This window comes from Staurois parvus, unplaced genomic scaffold, assembly GCF_062004578.1.
Source record: "Staurois parvus isolate SC_StPar_1 unplaced genomic scaffold, SC_StPar_1.0 ptg000048l, whole genome shotgun sequence".
In the NCBI taxonomy this organism is placed as follows: domain Eukaryota; kingdom Metazoa; phylum Chordata; class Amphibia; order Anura; family Ranidae; genus Staurois; species Staurois parvus.
Window position 1 is genome coordinate 1,392,501 of NW_028317844.1, and position 12,833 is coordinate 1,405,333.

A 12,833-nucleotide genomic window follows, 5' to 3' on the forward strand; every position below is an offset into this window, starting at 1 on the left:
CTCAGCCAGCTCTCTGCTCAGAGCAGAGGGCACAACTGAGCGATTAGCTGTGTTTGATCGCTCAGGTCTCAGTGTAGAGGCGGTGAGGGAGAGATGCAGCATTAGATCCATGCTGCATCCATCTAGGTGAGTATACTTTTTGTTTTTTGGGGGGTTTTTTTGGGAAACCCATTCTTCTCTTTTAAAATAGATTCAATGTATTCTTTAAACTTTAAAGGTGCCAAAAAGTGAACTAAACAGAAAACAGACAATTGTTTTTAACAGAAGTAACCCCCCTTCCTTTTAATACTTGTTGGGGCCTCATTTGACGGCAGTTAGTGTCATTTGGGATACGTTTCTACCAGTTTTGTAGTCTGCAATTTTAGCCATTTGTGTTCTCTTGTATAGATTGCTCTAGCTCTGTAAAGTTGTATGGGATTGTTGGTAAACAGGAATTCTAAAGTCTTGCGAGAGGAGAACCTCTGCCTCAGTTATGAGTTTTTTGCCTACAGAAGCATATTCTCCTTTTAGATCTTCCCTATATTTGGCTCCATCTTGCCCTCTGTTCTGAATAGTTTCAGTCTGAGCCAATGAAAAGAGCATCCCTCCAACAAAACGGCTATGTTTGCTTTATTGTGGATGGTGTTTTCTGGTCAATGAGCAATATTGGCTTTTTGCCCGGTGTTTTTTTAATTAGTCATTTTTATAGATCATACCATTTACACAGCACTTTACCGTACATTCCCGTCTCTGCCCTCGAGTTGCTTTGAGTCTAAGGTTCTTATCACACATACATACACGCATGTACATACTAGGGCCAGTTAACATACCAGCATGTTTTTGGAGTTTGGGAAACTAGAGTGCATGGAGGAAATCCACACAGGCACAGGGAGAACATGCAAATTGTAGTGTCCTGGCTGAGATTTGAGCTGAGCACCCCCATGCTAACCTCAAAGCCACTGTTTTGCCTGCAGCCAAAAACTTTGGTCATCAGACAAGAGGACATTTTTCCACATATTTGCATGTCTTTTGGCAAACTTTTCTTCACGTTTTTTTTTTGTCAGAGCAATGGTTTTCTTTTCATCACTGTTGGGTAAATCTCAGCTTTGGAGAGGATCCAGGTCATAGTTCTTCCATGGACAATTTCTCCTCTCTCAGAGGTGTTTTTTTTTTTTTTCCCCCTGCTACTTGATTATCATTAACCCCTTGGTTGCTTCTCTAATCCTTACCTAATCACTGAGATTTGAAGGGGAGCCTTCTGTAGACAGAGTTGTGGCCAAATTCCTTTCCTTTTTCTATCAGTTTAATGGTGCTTCCTATGATGAGTGTGGAATATTTTTTATGATCCAGCCACGTCTGATGCGTTTCCATAAGTTTATCCCAGACTTGCTTTAAAGGTTTAATAGTCTTGATGATGCTTTTTGTTTTAAATTGTTCTCTAGCAGAAATTGTAACTTTCCAGAAACGGGTGTATTTATTCACAGATCATGTGACATCATTTAAACATCTGGTGCTGAGGGTTATAATTGATATTTTAAAGCTGAAGTTTAGCTATGGATATTTGTGTATAGTTACATTGGTCCAGCTTGGACAAATATAAAAAATATTGGACAAACAGTGCTGAGCAAACCCTTTGGCGCTATATAAATACTGTATAATAATAATAATATAAGTATGCATGTTCTCTGCTTAAGCTGGAAATCCTTGAGGTAAGCACTACAAAGCGTTATCTGATGGGATGAGTAGATGATGTGATCTCACGGCCCCACCTCCTCTTCTCATTCAGTCAGAGAACTCTTTGCAGTTACTGAAAAAATACATGTTTTCTGAATGGCATCTGTGCAGAGGAAGCAACCTCCTGTGCTGAGAAAGTTGCAGGGCAGCTGCTTGGCACAGGACCAGGAAACGTGCAGAGATTATTGTAGTAGCGGTGATTTCCAGCTTCCACAGGGATCATTCAGGTGTGGCACATGCATACTTACATTGGTCCAAGTTGGACCAGTCTAACTATGTAAAAAAATATCAATACGTTAACTTCAGCTTCAGGGTTTCACAGCAGTGAGTACATGTTTTAGATTACTTCTCTGCAAGCAAGACTTTCCAGTTTTTGTTTGCATATATGTTAATTTTTTTCATTTTGACATTATCTAAAATATATTGTTTTCATCAGTAACATACAATCTAAAACTATCTGAACTAATCTGAACTATAACACTACAGAGTGTGGTAAAAGGAAAAAAAAGGTAAAATAAATAAAAGAACTATGTATACTTACCAGTATCCTTGTTACTTTTCTAAATAGATATATTTATCGACTTATAGATGTGTCTGGGTAGAGGTTTTCTTGGTGTTGAGTAATTTTGATGTGCTTTTTGTCTAAAGATCGTGGGTTTTTGGCTATGACAGAAAGTGAAAGAATGTTTCAGAAGAGACTAAAAGAAATCCTTAAACAAAATGACTTCTCGGTGTAAGTATGAAGTTGGCGGTGGAACTTAGTCATTTCAGTTTGGGAGGACCATGTTCTCTTGTGTCCAATCACCATTTCATAATGAATACATTTTTCTGGTGTGTTGTCATCAGTGACATTCTCGCAGCTACTCAAACCAATCTGCTAGTTTTACAGGTCAGCATTTGACCTGTTTTTTCATTCCAATCATGACTGACTATGACCTTAGATTCTGTCTTAAAAGTGCTTGTAGTTTATCCATCCAACAATATTTTGGAAAATAGGCCAGTTATATTTCTAGTAGCCATTTTGTTTTATAGTGGAGCAGTCTGTTTGCAGTCCTCTCACCATGCATTTTAGGTGTCTTAAGCTGCATTTGCATGGGTGACTAAAACTGATGAGAATGACAGCAATTATACAGTTTGTGTGTGATCAGCAGAGATCACAGCAGGTAATCACTGGCTGGGCAGACAGCCATGGATAGCTGCGGTCAATGCCATCCCGTCTTTGGTCAGCCTGTCAGTGGCCTCAGCTAGCTTCTCAAAGGTGGCTGAAACAGCCACCTCTGAGCTACTGTAATTCACACCAGCATTAGTCACCCATGCAAACATAGCCTTAGCAGACCAAGGGGAACCTTTTTTGTTGGTAAATCATTTTGTTATCAGGGTCAAGAGTTTGCTGGACTGTGAGCAACTGTATATTCTGGTTGGTACAGGGGAGGACTAAGGTTAAGGGTTTGTTTTAAAGTATCAATGTTAGAGCTCAGGTGAACTGCTAAAGGTTAATTTTAAGGGTGATGTTAACTATTATTCAGGATAAATTATGGTTAAGTATTAGTGCCAATTCACCTTTACATGTGCTAACTTTAAATGGGCTGTCAATGTGCCTTGATGCACAAAAGCGTGCACCTTCTCTATTTTTGGCCACCCAGTGCACCATAAGCAGTGAGCAATTATATTTGTGTTGTATTATAGCGCAGTTGTGTTACGCTATAGGGCAGGTGTGTTTTTGCTGTAGGTGTGGGTTGGAGTGTTATTCAGAATGAACCCAGCCTATATATACAGCACAATACCGTAAAGCATAAATGTGAATCCAGCTTTCAAGTAACATTTGTAGTTGGTAAACGTTTATGAAGATGGTCGCACACATTTTAATGTACGCTATAAATATATACAGTTGTGTTCAAAATAATAGCAGTGTATTGAAAAAGTGAATAAAGCTCAAAATCCTTCTAATAGCTTTTATTTCCATACACACAAATGCATTGGGAACACTACACATTCTATTCCAAATCAAAACATGAAGAAAAATATATCAAATTTGTGTTGTTCCTCTAAAAAAAATTGAAGAAAAGTGAATATTAGACTGTTCAAAAAAATAGCAGTGTTTGTATTCTTCTTTACAAACTCAAACATTTATTATATAAACTGAAAAATGTTTGAAGATTTTGCTTTTCTTTGAATCACATAATGAATATTTAGTTGTATAAGCACTGTTTCTGAGAACTGCTGTACATCTGTGTTGCATGGAGTCAACCAACTTCTGGCACCCGTGAACAGGTATTCCAGCCCAGGATGATTGGACTACATTCCACAGTTCTTCTCTATTTCTTGGTTTTGCCTCAGAAACTGCATTTTTGATGTCACCCCACAAGTTTTCTATTGGATTAAGATCCGGGGATTGGGCTGGCCACTCCATAACGTCAATCTTGTTGGTCTGGAACCAAGATGTTGCACGTTTACTGGTGTGTTTGGGGTCGTTGTCTTGTTGGAACACCCATTTCAAGGGCATTTCCTCTTCAGCATAAGGCAGCATGACCTCTTCAAGTATTCTGATGTATTCAAACTGATCCATGATCCCTGGTATGCAATAAATAGGCCAAACACCGTAGTATGAGAAACATCCCCATATCATGATGCTTGTGCAACCATGCTTCACTGTCTTCACAGTGTACTGTGGCTTGAATTAAGTGTTTGGGGGTCGTCTGACAAACTGTCTCTGGCCACTAGACCCAAAAAGAACAATCTTACTTTCATCAGTCCACAAAATGTTGCGCCATTTCTCTTTAGGCCAGTCAATGTGCTCTTTGGCAAATTGTAACCTCTTCAGCACGTCTTTTTTGCAACAGTGGGACTTTGCGGGGGCTTCTTGCAGATAGCTTGGCTTCACATAGGCATCTTCTATTTGTAACAGTACTCACAGGTAACTTTAGACCTTCTTTGATCTTCCTGGAGCTGATTGTTGGCTGAGCCCTTGCCATTTTGGCTATTCTTCTATCCATTCGAATGGTAGTTTTTTCGCTTTCTTCTACGTCTTTCAGGTTTTGGTTGCCATTTTAAAGCATTTGCGATCATTTTAGCTGAGCAGCCTATCATTTTCTGCACTTTTTTATATGTTTTCCCCTCTCCAATCAACTTTTTAATCAAGGTACGCTGTTCTTCTGAACAATGTCTGGAACGACACATATTCCTCAGAATTTCAGAGAGAAATGCACTGTAACCAGCATGTACAACATTTGCTGCCTTCCTTCCTTAAATAAGGGCAATAATTGCCACCTGTTTTTCAAAGAATGAATGACCTCACTAATAGAACTCCACACTGCTATTATTTTGAACATGCCCTTTTCAATTAGTGATTCAATTACACAGAATCAGCAGCATGCATATCATGACTGTTGGGTCTGTTGGATTTCTATTACTCTACTACACCTGCTAGTAAATTATTTGCCATGTAGAAATATCATTTCTACCAAAAACAGTGATTGATCAGGTTAGTGATGTCTGACTGCTCTTATTTTGACCACAACTGTGTGTGTGTGTATATGTTTGACTTAATCACAGTTTGATTTTATGTGTATATTTAAGATCACTGTATGTCTTATCAAACAGGTCCCTCTCTAACTCTATGAACTACAGCAGCCTATCAGATGAGTTCTCTGTGGAATTGACATTACATTCACAGTTGGAGACAACGGAGGCTATTTCTTGTACTCCAGCTAATGTGGTGGAGGTGCACAGGGACCAGCGGGAAAGTAAGTTCACATCTCACAAGTCTGTTCTGTAACTTTATATCTTTCAGTATTATTGGTGGTTGTTTAAGGTACTCTATCCAGTGTGTATGCATGTCCTTTTTTCTTTCTTTCTTTTTTTTTTTTTTTTTTACATGCTTTGACACTGGTAAAAATAAGACAAAGGTTTTGCTGCAATACTTACCTGCTGTCTGGTTATTTTCTCTGAAGCCTCACTTTATGGTCCTTCACTGCTCAGTCTTTAGTACCCTTTGCTATTGAGATACCTATCTTGGCTGTGTCATTATGTGATCTCAAGCTCACAAAGCAATGCAGCAGAGAATGATGCTGACTTCATCACGTCCGCATAGCTTTCTGCATTGATCACTTACGGCCCCCTCTGAAGAAGAGGAAGAGGACCCTGTGCCTTATGTGACTAGTCAAAAAAAAAAGGTACATATACACAAATCATAAATGCATACGGAAATCGGTAAAGACTTTGGCGGGAGGAGGGTTGGCTGGAATTGGCCTTTAAGTGTTATCATGGAGGTTGCGTTTGGAAATGGTAACTATTTAATATTATCGTTTTCTGTGAATCTTTCACAACTTGTAGATTTGTCCATGTACAGGATATTTGTACAGGTGTACAATGGTTTACGAATTTAATGCGTTCTCTGGGAAGTTTCGTATTTTGAAAAATTCATAAACTGGAGGTCAGAAAAAAAGTTTAAAAAAAAGTCGCTGCCACTGTAGGTCAGTGCCAGTTTTTAAATGTAATTATCGGCTTTTTTTTTTCTTCACTATATATAGCTCAGAGAATCAGCTGTCACTTTCCCCCAGCTAAAAGAAACAAAGTTTCCTTTAGCTCGGGAAAAGTGACAGCTAATTATGTGAGCTATAGTGAAGGAAAAAAAAAGCCGGCAATTGCATTTAAAAATCGGCACCAACATACACTATGTATTGTGAAAAATTTCGTAAACCGAGGCATTATTTTCAATGGATTTTCATTTGCAAATCGAAAATTACGTTAGCCAAGGTATTTGTAAACCGAGGTACACCTGTATTTATATTTTGACTGTAGATATAAACAAACTGGGCAGCCCTGATTAAAGATGAATAATGTCCTTGCTATAGGTGTAGGCCATTTATGTACCTCACGAAGCCTGACTGGAATATTCCCAGGACGTTGCTAAGTGAGGCCTAGTCATTATTGCTCTCCCATCACAGGAGTGAGCTCTCAGATGCTAAGCTTGCTCAGAGCTACTGTATCAGAAGAGGGATAGAGCATATGTGGGGGTCTAAATCAGAGGAAAAGCTCCCTCCTGTGATGGTAGGGGTGAGAAGTAAATACTAGACCTCACTTAGCAACGTGCTGAGAGTATTCCAGTCAGGCTTCATGAGCTACTTAAATGGCCTACATGTATAGCAGCAAGGGTATTATTCAGCTTTAGTCAGAGACACGCAGTTAGTTTTTATCCACAGGCGCACCTTACCTGCATAGGCAGTTCTTTGGTGAAGGTGATCTATCCCTTTAATGCAGAGAATGCATTAATGTGAAAAACCCTGTGCCTTTAGAACCATTTTAACCTCATTTATCCAGCTCGGTCAAAGGACCTTCCTACCCGACTACTTGAAATGGTAATTCCTAGAGCAGACTCTGAAATATTTAGGGATAGGAGAAAAGCTGTACAAATGGATAGATATAGTCTATTCTAATCACAGCAGTTAGAATATATGAAGCCATCTCTGCAGACTTTCCCCTAACACTACAGAACAGGGTTTCCCCCATCTCCTCTAATCTTTATCCTGACTGAAACCTCTCTGAAGACATAGAAGTGCTGACTCCAACATCTCTGGTCTAGAAGGTGAGAGAGACCATCACAACATGCATATGCAGATTACCTACTTTTCTTTTTAACCAAACCTGAACACTCCATCCCTAATCTTCTCATAAAACTAGAAAAATACATGAAACTCTCCCAACTATAAAATCAACCTCACAAAATTAGAACATTAGCATTCCCAGCCACAGACTATGCAATATTAAATCTAATTTCCCATTTAAGTAGGCAACCAGAAATAAATATCCACAGTGCCTTGAAAAAGTATTCATACCCCTTGAAATGTTCCACATTTTGTCATGTTACAACCAAAAATGTAAATTTATTTTATTGGGATTTTATGCAATAGACCAAGTATATTCAGAAATGTATTTTTAAAAAATGTTAAACTATTTATCATTTTCCTTCCACTTCACAATTATGTGCCACTTTGTGCTGGTCTATCACATAAAATCCCACTAAAATACATTTATGTTTTTGGTTGTAACATGACAAAATGTGGACAATTTAAAGGGGTATGAATACTTTTTCAAGGTACTGTATCTAGGAAGAAGAAAAATAAAAATATTTGGGAATGAACATTTCTCTCTCACCAGAAGGTATTTTCAAAGACATCCTTCCCCCTTTCTTAGGTCTTATTTACATTAAATTGATTTGAAACTTCACCAGAAGCACTTGAATATTCGACTCTAGGGTTTCCAATATATTCTACAGTATGGTGCCCATTCCCCCACCCACCCCCACCCAGCACCTCACTCACCGCCCACAAGATTGCCACTCACTTCGAAAACAAGATTGACGCAATCCGTAAGGACATTGTCAACTCACAATCCACCTCTCCACCCAGCCTCCCGCCCTCCTTCAACCCCTCAACCCTTCCCTCCCCTGACCTCATAGTCACACTACCCCCCACTATACCTAATGCCCCGCACATCATCACCTCCCCAACACTCCGCTCCTTCAGCCCAACTACCCCCGAGGAGGTCTCTAAGGTCTTCACTGAAGCCCGCCTCACCACCTGCCCCCTGGACCCTATCCCCTCACAGCTCCTCCAGTCACCCCCCCCCCCCTCCTCCATCATTGGCTTCCTCACCCACATCTTCAATCTCTCCCTCTCCACCGGCACCTTCCCCTCCCCTCTAAAGCACGCACACATCACCCCCATACTCAAAAAACCCCCCCTTGACCCCACTAACCTTAGACCCATCTCCTTGTTGCCCTTCACTTCCAAGCTCCTTGAGTGCCTGGTCTACAATCGCCTAAGCGCCCACCTCACTGATAACAACCTCCTTGACCCCCTACAGTCTGGCTTCCGTCCCCTGCACTCCACCGAAACCGCCCTACTTAAAATCACCAATGACCTGCTAACCGCCAAAGCCAATGGCCACTATTCTATCCTCCTGCTCCTCAACCTCTCCGCGGCCTTCGACACTGTTGACCACCCTCTCCTCCTTGCCAAACTGCACTCCCTTGGCATCAAGGACGCTGCTCTCTCCTGGTTCTCCTCCTACCTTTCCCAACGCTCCTTCAGCGTCACCTACAACACTGCCACCTCCCCCTCCCCCTCCCCCTCTCTGTCGCGGTCCCCCAAGGCTCTGTCCTCGGGCCCCTCCTCTTCTCCATCTATACCTCCTCCCTTGGCAAACTTATTCACTCCCACGGCTTCAATTACCACCTCTATGCCGACGACACCCAAATTTACCTCTCCACCCCCAACCTCACCCCCTCACTCTCTGCCCGCATCGCCCACCTCCTAAACGACATATCAGACTGGATGTTGCTCCATTTCCTCAAACTTAACCTATCCAAAACCGAGCTCCTGGTCTTCCCCCCACCCCGTGCCCCCCCCCCCATCCTCTCCATCACTACTAACAATGCCACCATCTCTCCCACCCCACACGCCAAAGTCCTGGGTGTCACCCTGGACTCCCACCTCTCCTTCCCTCCCCACATCCAACTGCTATCTAGATCTTGCAGGCTCCACCTCCGCAACATCTCCAAGATGCACACATTCCTCACCCTAGATACCACCAAACAACTCGTACACTCCCTCATCATCTCACGCCTGGACTATTGCAATTCCCTTCTCACTGGCCTACCCAAACGAGCGTTATCCCCACTCCAGTCGATCCTACACTCAGCGGCTAGACTCATCCACCTCACCAACCGCTCCACATCTGCCCCCCCCCCTCTGCCAATCCCTTCATTGGCTCCCGATTGCCCAACGCATCAAATTCAAATTGCTAACTCTGACCTACAAAGCCATTCACAACGCCGCCCCGAACTACATAACTGACCTGATACCCAAATACTACCCTACCCGTGCCCTCCGCTCCTCACAGGACCTCCTACTCTCTAGCTCCCTGGTCTCCTCCTCCCACGCCCTATTGCAGGACTTCTCCAGGACTTCCCCCATCCTCTGGAACTCCCTACCCCAATCCATCAGACTGTCACCTTCAGGCGCACCCTGAAAACCCTCCTCTTCAGGGAAGCGTACCCCAACCTCACCTAACACCTGACCTCACCTAACAACTAACCTCCTCCATAGCCATCTCCTCCTGTACCACCTTCCCCTCGCTCCTAGATTGTAAGCTCGAAAGAGCAGGGCCCTCGAACCCCTCGTGTAGTGTATTGTTACTGTCTTGTCTCATGTTCTGTCCCCCTTGCTACTGTACAGCGCTGAGCATTCCCTTTGGCGCTATATAAATACTGTATAATAATAATAATTCATACCTGAGCGTAGTGTCTCATGAAGCTTGAAGTTCATTGCTTGAAAATGTGCATGAGTTGTTTTAGGGGAAGAGACACATGTGGCCCCAATAGACTTTATACGAGTACTTAAAAAAGGGGGGGGGGTGCATTTTTTTTTTTTGCGAGCATTTACGTTCCTCATAGCTAGCATTCTATTGGCTACAATAATTTTGCAAGCTGAAACACGCACAGAAATAGTTTAAAAAAAAAAAAAATGGAGCAAGCTCATACACACCTGGTTTGGGAGGAATATTTTACTAAAACTAGGCATATTACCTGGCTTACTATACCTTCTGCAAACCCTCCCAATCCATAACCTTCCTTCCTTTTAAAGATCCGTTAAAAGTGAATTTAATCAATTCTTTTGGGCATACAAGAACATGCGAATAGGACGTTTTCCACCATAGAGCAGAAGAGGCATAGGTGTTCCTGACCTTGTATACTACCACCAGGACTTTCATTTATCGAGTGTGGCTGACTGCTATAAACACTCTTTGTTTAGAACATTGAGACTGGGTAGATCTGGAACAGGTGTTTTTGCTCTGCCAAAAAAACAAAAAACTGATCCACATCACAGTTCCAGCTACCTCTAAAGACCACCCTCTCATAGACCTTAACCTTAAGGCTATAGCTAAAACAGACTGCTTATTCATACTGATTCATGTCCCTCCTTGATGATACTAATGATACACAATCCTGCCTTTGCATTGGGCATATTAATAATTTTAAAAAACATTATTTCAACCTTTCTTGCATAAAAATATGTGGTACTTTAAATCCCAACTCCAGGAAAACCAAAAAGGCTTCTTCTGGAGTACGACTGCGCCCACACTGCAAGGGTTATTCACTTGTTTTAGTGTAGAGAATGACAAAAGCGCTTTTACTTAACTTTGGTTATGTTGCTTTTTTTCTGCATAGCTGTGTGCTAAAGGCACGTTTTTCCATATATTTTACAGGCATTCTTGGCCAGTTCTCTTTTTATTTCCAGCTAAGTTGTGGAAAGAACATCTGTTCATCTTGTGGAGTTTTTATGACTTTATCAATCTAATTTCCACATTGAGTACAAAAAAGGTTTCTTATCACTTTTAAGTATTTTTTTTTTTTTAATTATTCATTATCAGCTTTTGCAGTATTATTTTAGTGGAATGATAGTATATAACCTATATTTTATTCTTTGCATTTCACTTTACAGTTTTAGTGTGAAGGCAAATAAAGGGGTTAAAGAACGCTCATGGCTCTTCATAAAGCTAAAACTAATTGTTTGATTCAAAATGATTTTCAGTTACCTGTCAGGTTTGCAACATTGTAAATGCAGCAAGATTAAATATGCACCAAGGGCGAACCCTGAACTAGTGGAAAAAACAGCATATTTTTAAAATACAACTAATTTACTCTGTAACCTATTTTTCTTGCAGTGAAAGAGCAGGCGATACAGGTTTAGGTCTTGAGATGCTGAAGAATTTCAAAAATGTTTTTGACTGTGGTGGGGCCTCCATTGGGGCTGTGTGTTGGTTCCGTTTATACTGTAGGTCCTCTTTAGAGTGTACAAAGCTGAAACAGAAATGCGTCAACAGTTAAAGTGATCATAAAGTCTTTAATTTTAAATTTTTTTTTTAAATAACATATTTATTCTTACCTGCTCAGTGCAATGGAATTACACAGAGCGTCCCAAACCTCCTCTTCTCGAGTTCCCTGCTGGGGCTTCTGACTCCTCTTCTCTTCTATTCACCATAGGAAGCTGCTTTTTACTTTGGCACATCTGCTTTCTTAATCCAAAGGCACGCTCCTTGTGTCCATTGACACAGATAGTATGGCTCAGCCCCGCCCCGCCCCCTACTGCCTTACCACAGGATTTGATTGACCGCAGCGGAAACCAATGGCTCCTGCTGCTCTCCATAAGAGAGCGAGGAGAAGAGGAGAGAGAGCTGCTGCAGATGGGCACATTGCTGGATTGAGATTGGGCTAGGGTAAGTATTGGGGGTGGGTGGCATTACTTAAACCTAAAATTTTTTATCTTAATGCAAAGAATGTATTAAGGTAAAATGTTTAGGAATTAGAACCACTTTAAAGATTTTTGTTTTTTTTTTAATTTATAACATTCATTTTGGTATTAAATTTCAGAATGTTAAGAAACTGATAAGGCAACATAAAACAAAGTGGCCCAAGTTATTTGTGTTTTGGGTAGCTGGAGCCTGTTGTGTAGCTACATACTGTATATAAACCTTGGTCGGGTTAGAGATTTTATTGCATGGTATAAACTCCTTTTGATCCAAGGATTAAATGTTTTACTAGGGCAGGGGTAGGCAACCTGCGGCTCTCTAGCTGTTGTGGAACTACATTTCCCATGAGGCATTGCAACATTACAAAACTGACAGTTACAGCTATGACTTGCAGAGGTATGATGGAACTTGTAGTCCTGCAACAGCTGGAGAGCCGCATGTTACCTACCCCTGTACTAGGGGGAAAAATAGTGTGTAATGTTTCACTTCAGTGCCCCTTAGATCCTAAACCGAGTATTTATATTGCATTAACCTATCACAAGTGACGTTTATTATTGTATTGTCTGTTAACAGAATCTGAGCTGTGTGAAGATGAGGGTCGTGCAGATGCAGTCATTGATGAAGAAGCCATTTTAAATATTATGGAAACAAGTCAGTGCTTCCAGCCTGTGTGTCAAAGGCTGAGCCAGTCTCCACTTTTTTGTAAGTAATTTTCTGGTTTAACAGAATTTTTTTTTTTTCAATTAGATTGGAACGATGATGCTATTTTTTAATAGTTTAGATTGCTAAATTGTCATTTTTGTTTTGTC

At 41.1% G+C, this 12,833-nt stretch overlaps 1 protein-coding gene across 3 annotated transcripts in view; it reads left to right on the forward strand.

Moving 5' to 3' along the window:
* Positions 1 to 12,833, forward strand: part of REV3L (REV3 like, DNA directed polymerase zeta catalytic subunit) — a 262,767-nt gene that overhangs the window by 159,808 nt on the left and 90,126 nt on the right. For all 3 annotated transcript variants that reach the window (XM_089664511.1, XM_089664520.1, XM_089664519.1), the window contains 3 exons: positions 2,362 to 2,446; positions 5,314 to 5,456; positions 12,598 to 12,726. In XM_089664511.1, the coding sequence (XP_089520637.1) occupies positions 2,362 to 2,446; positions 5,314 to 5,456; positions 12,598 to 12,726 (357 nt within the window). The remainder of the gene's footprint in view (positions 1 to 2,361; positions 2,447 to 5,313; positions 5,457 to 12,597; positions 12,727 to 12,833) is intronic.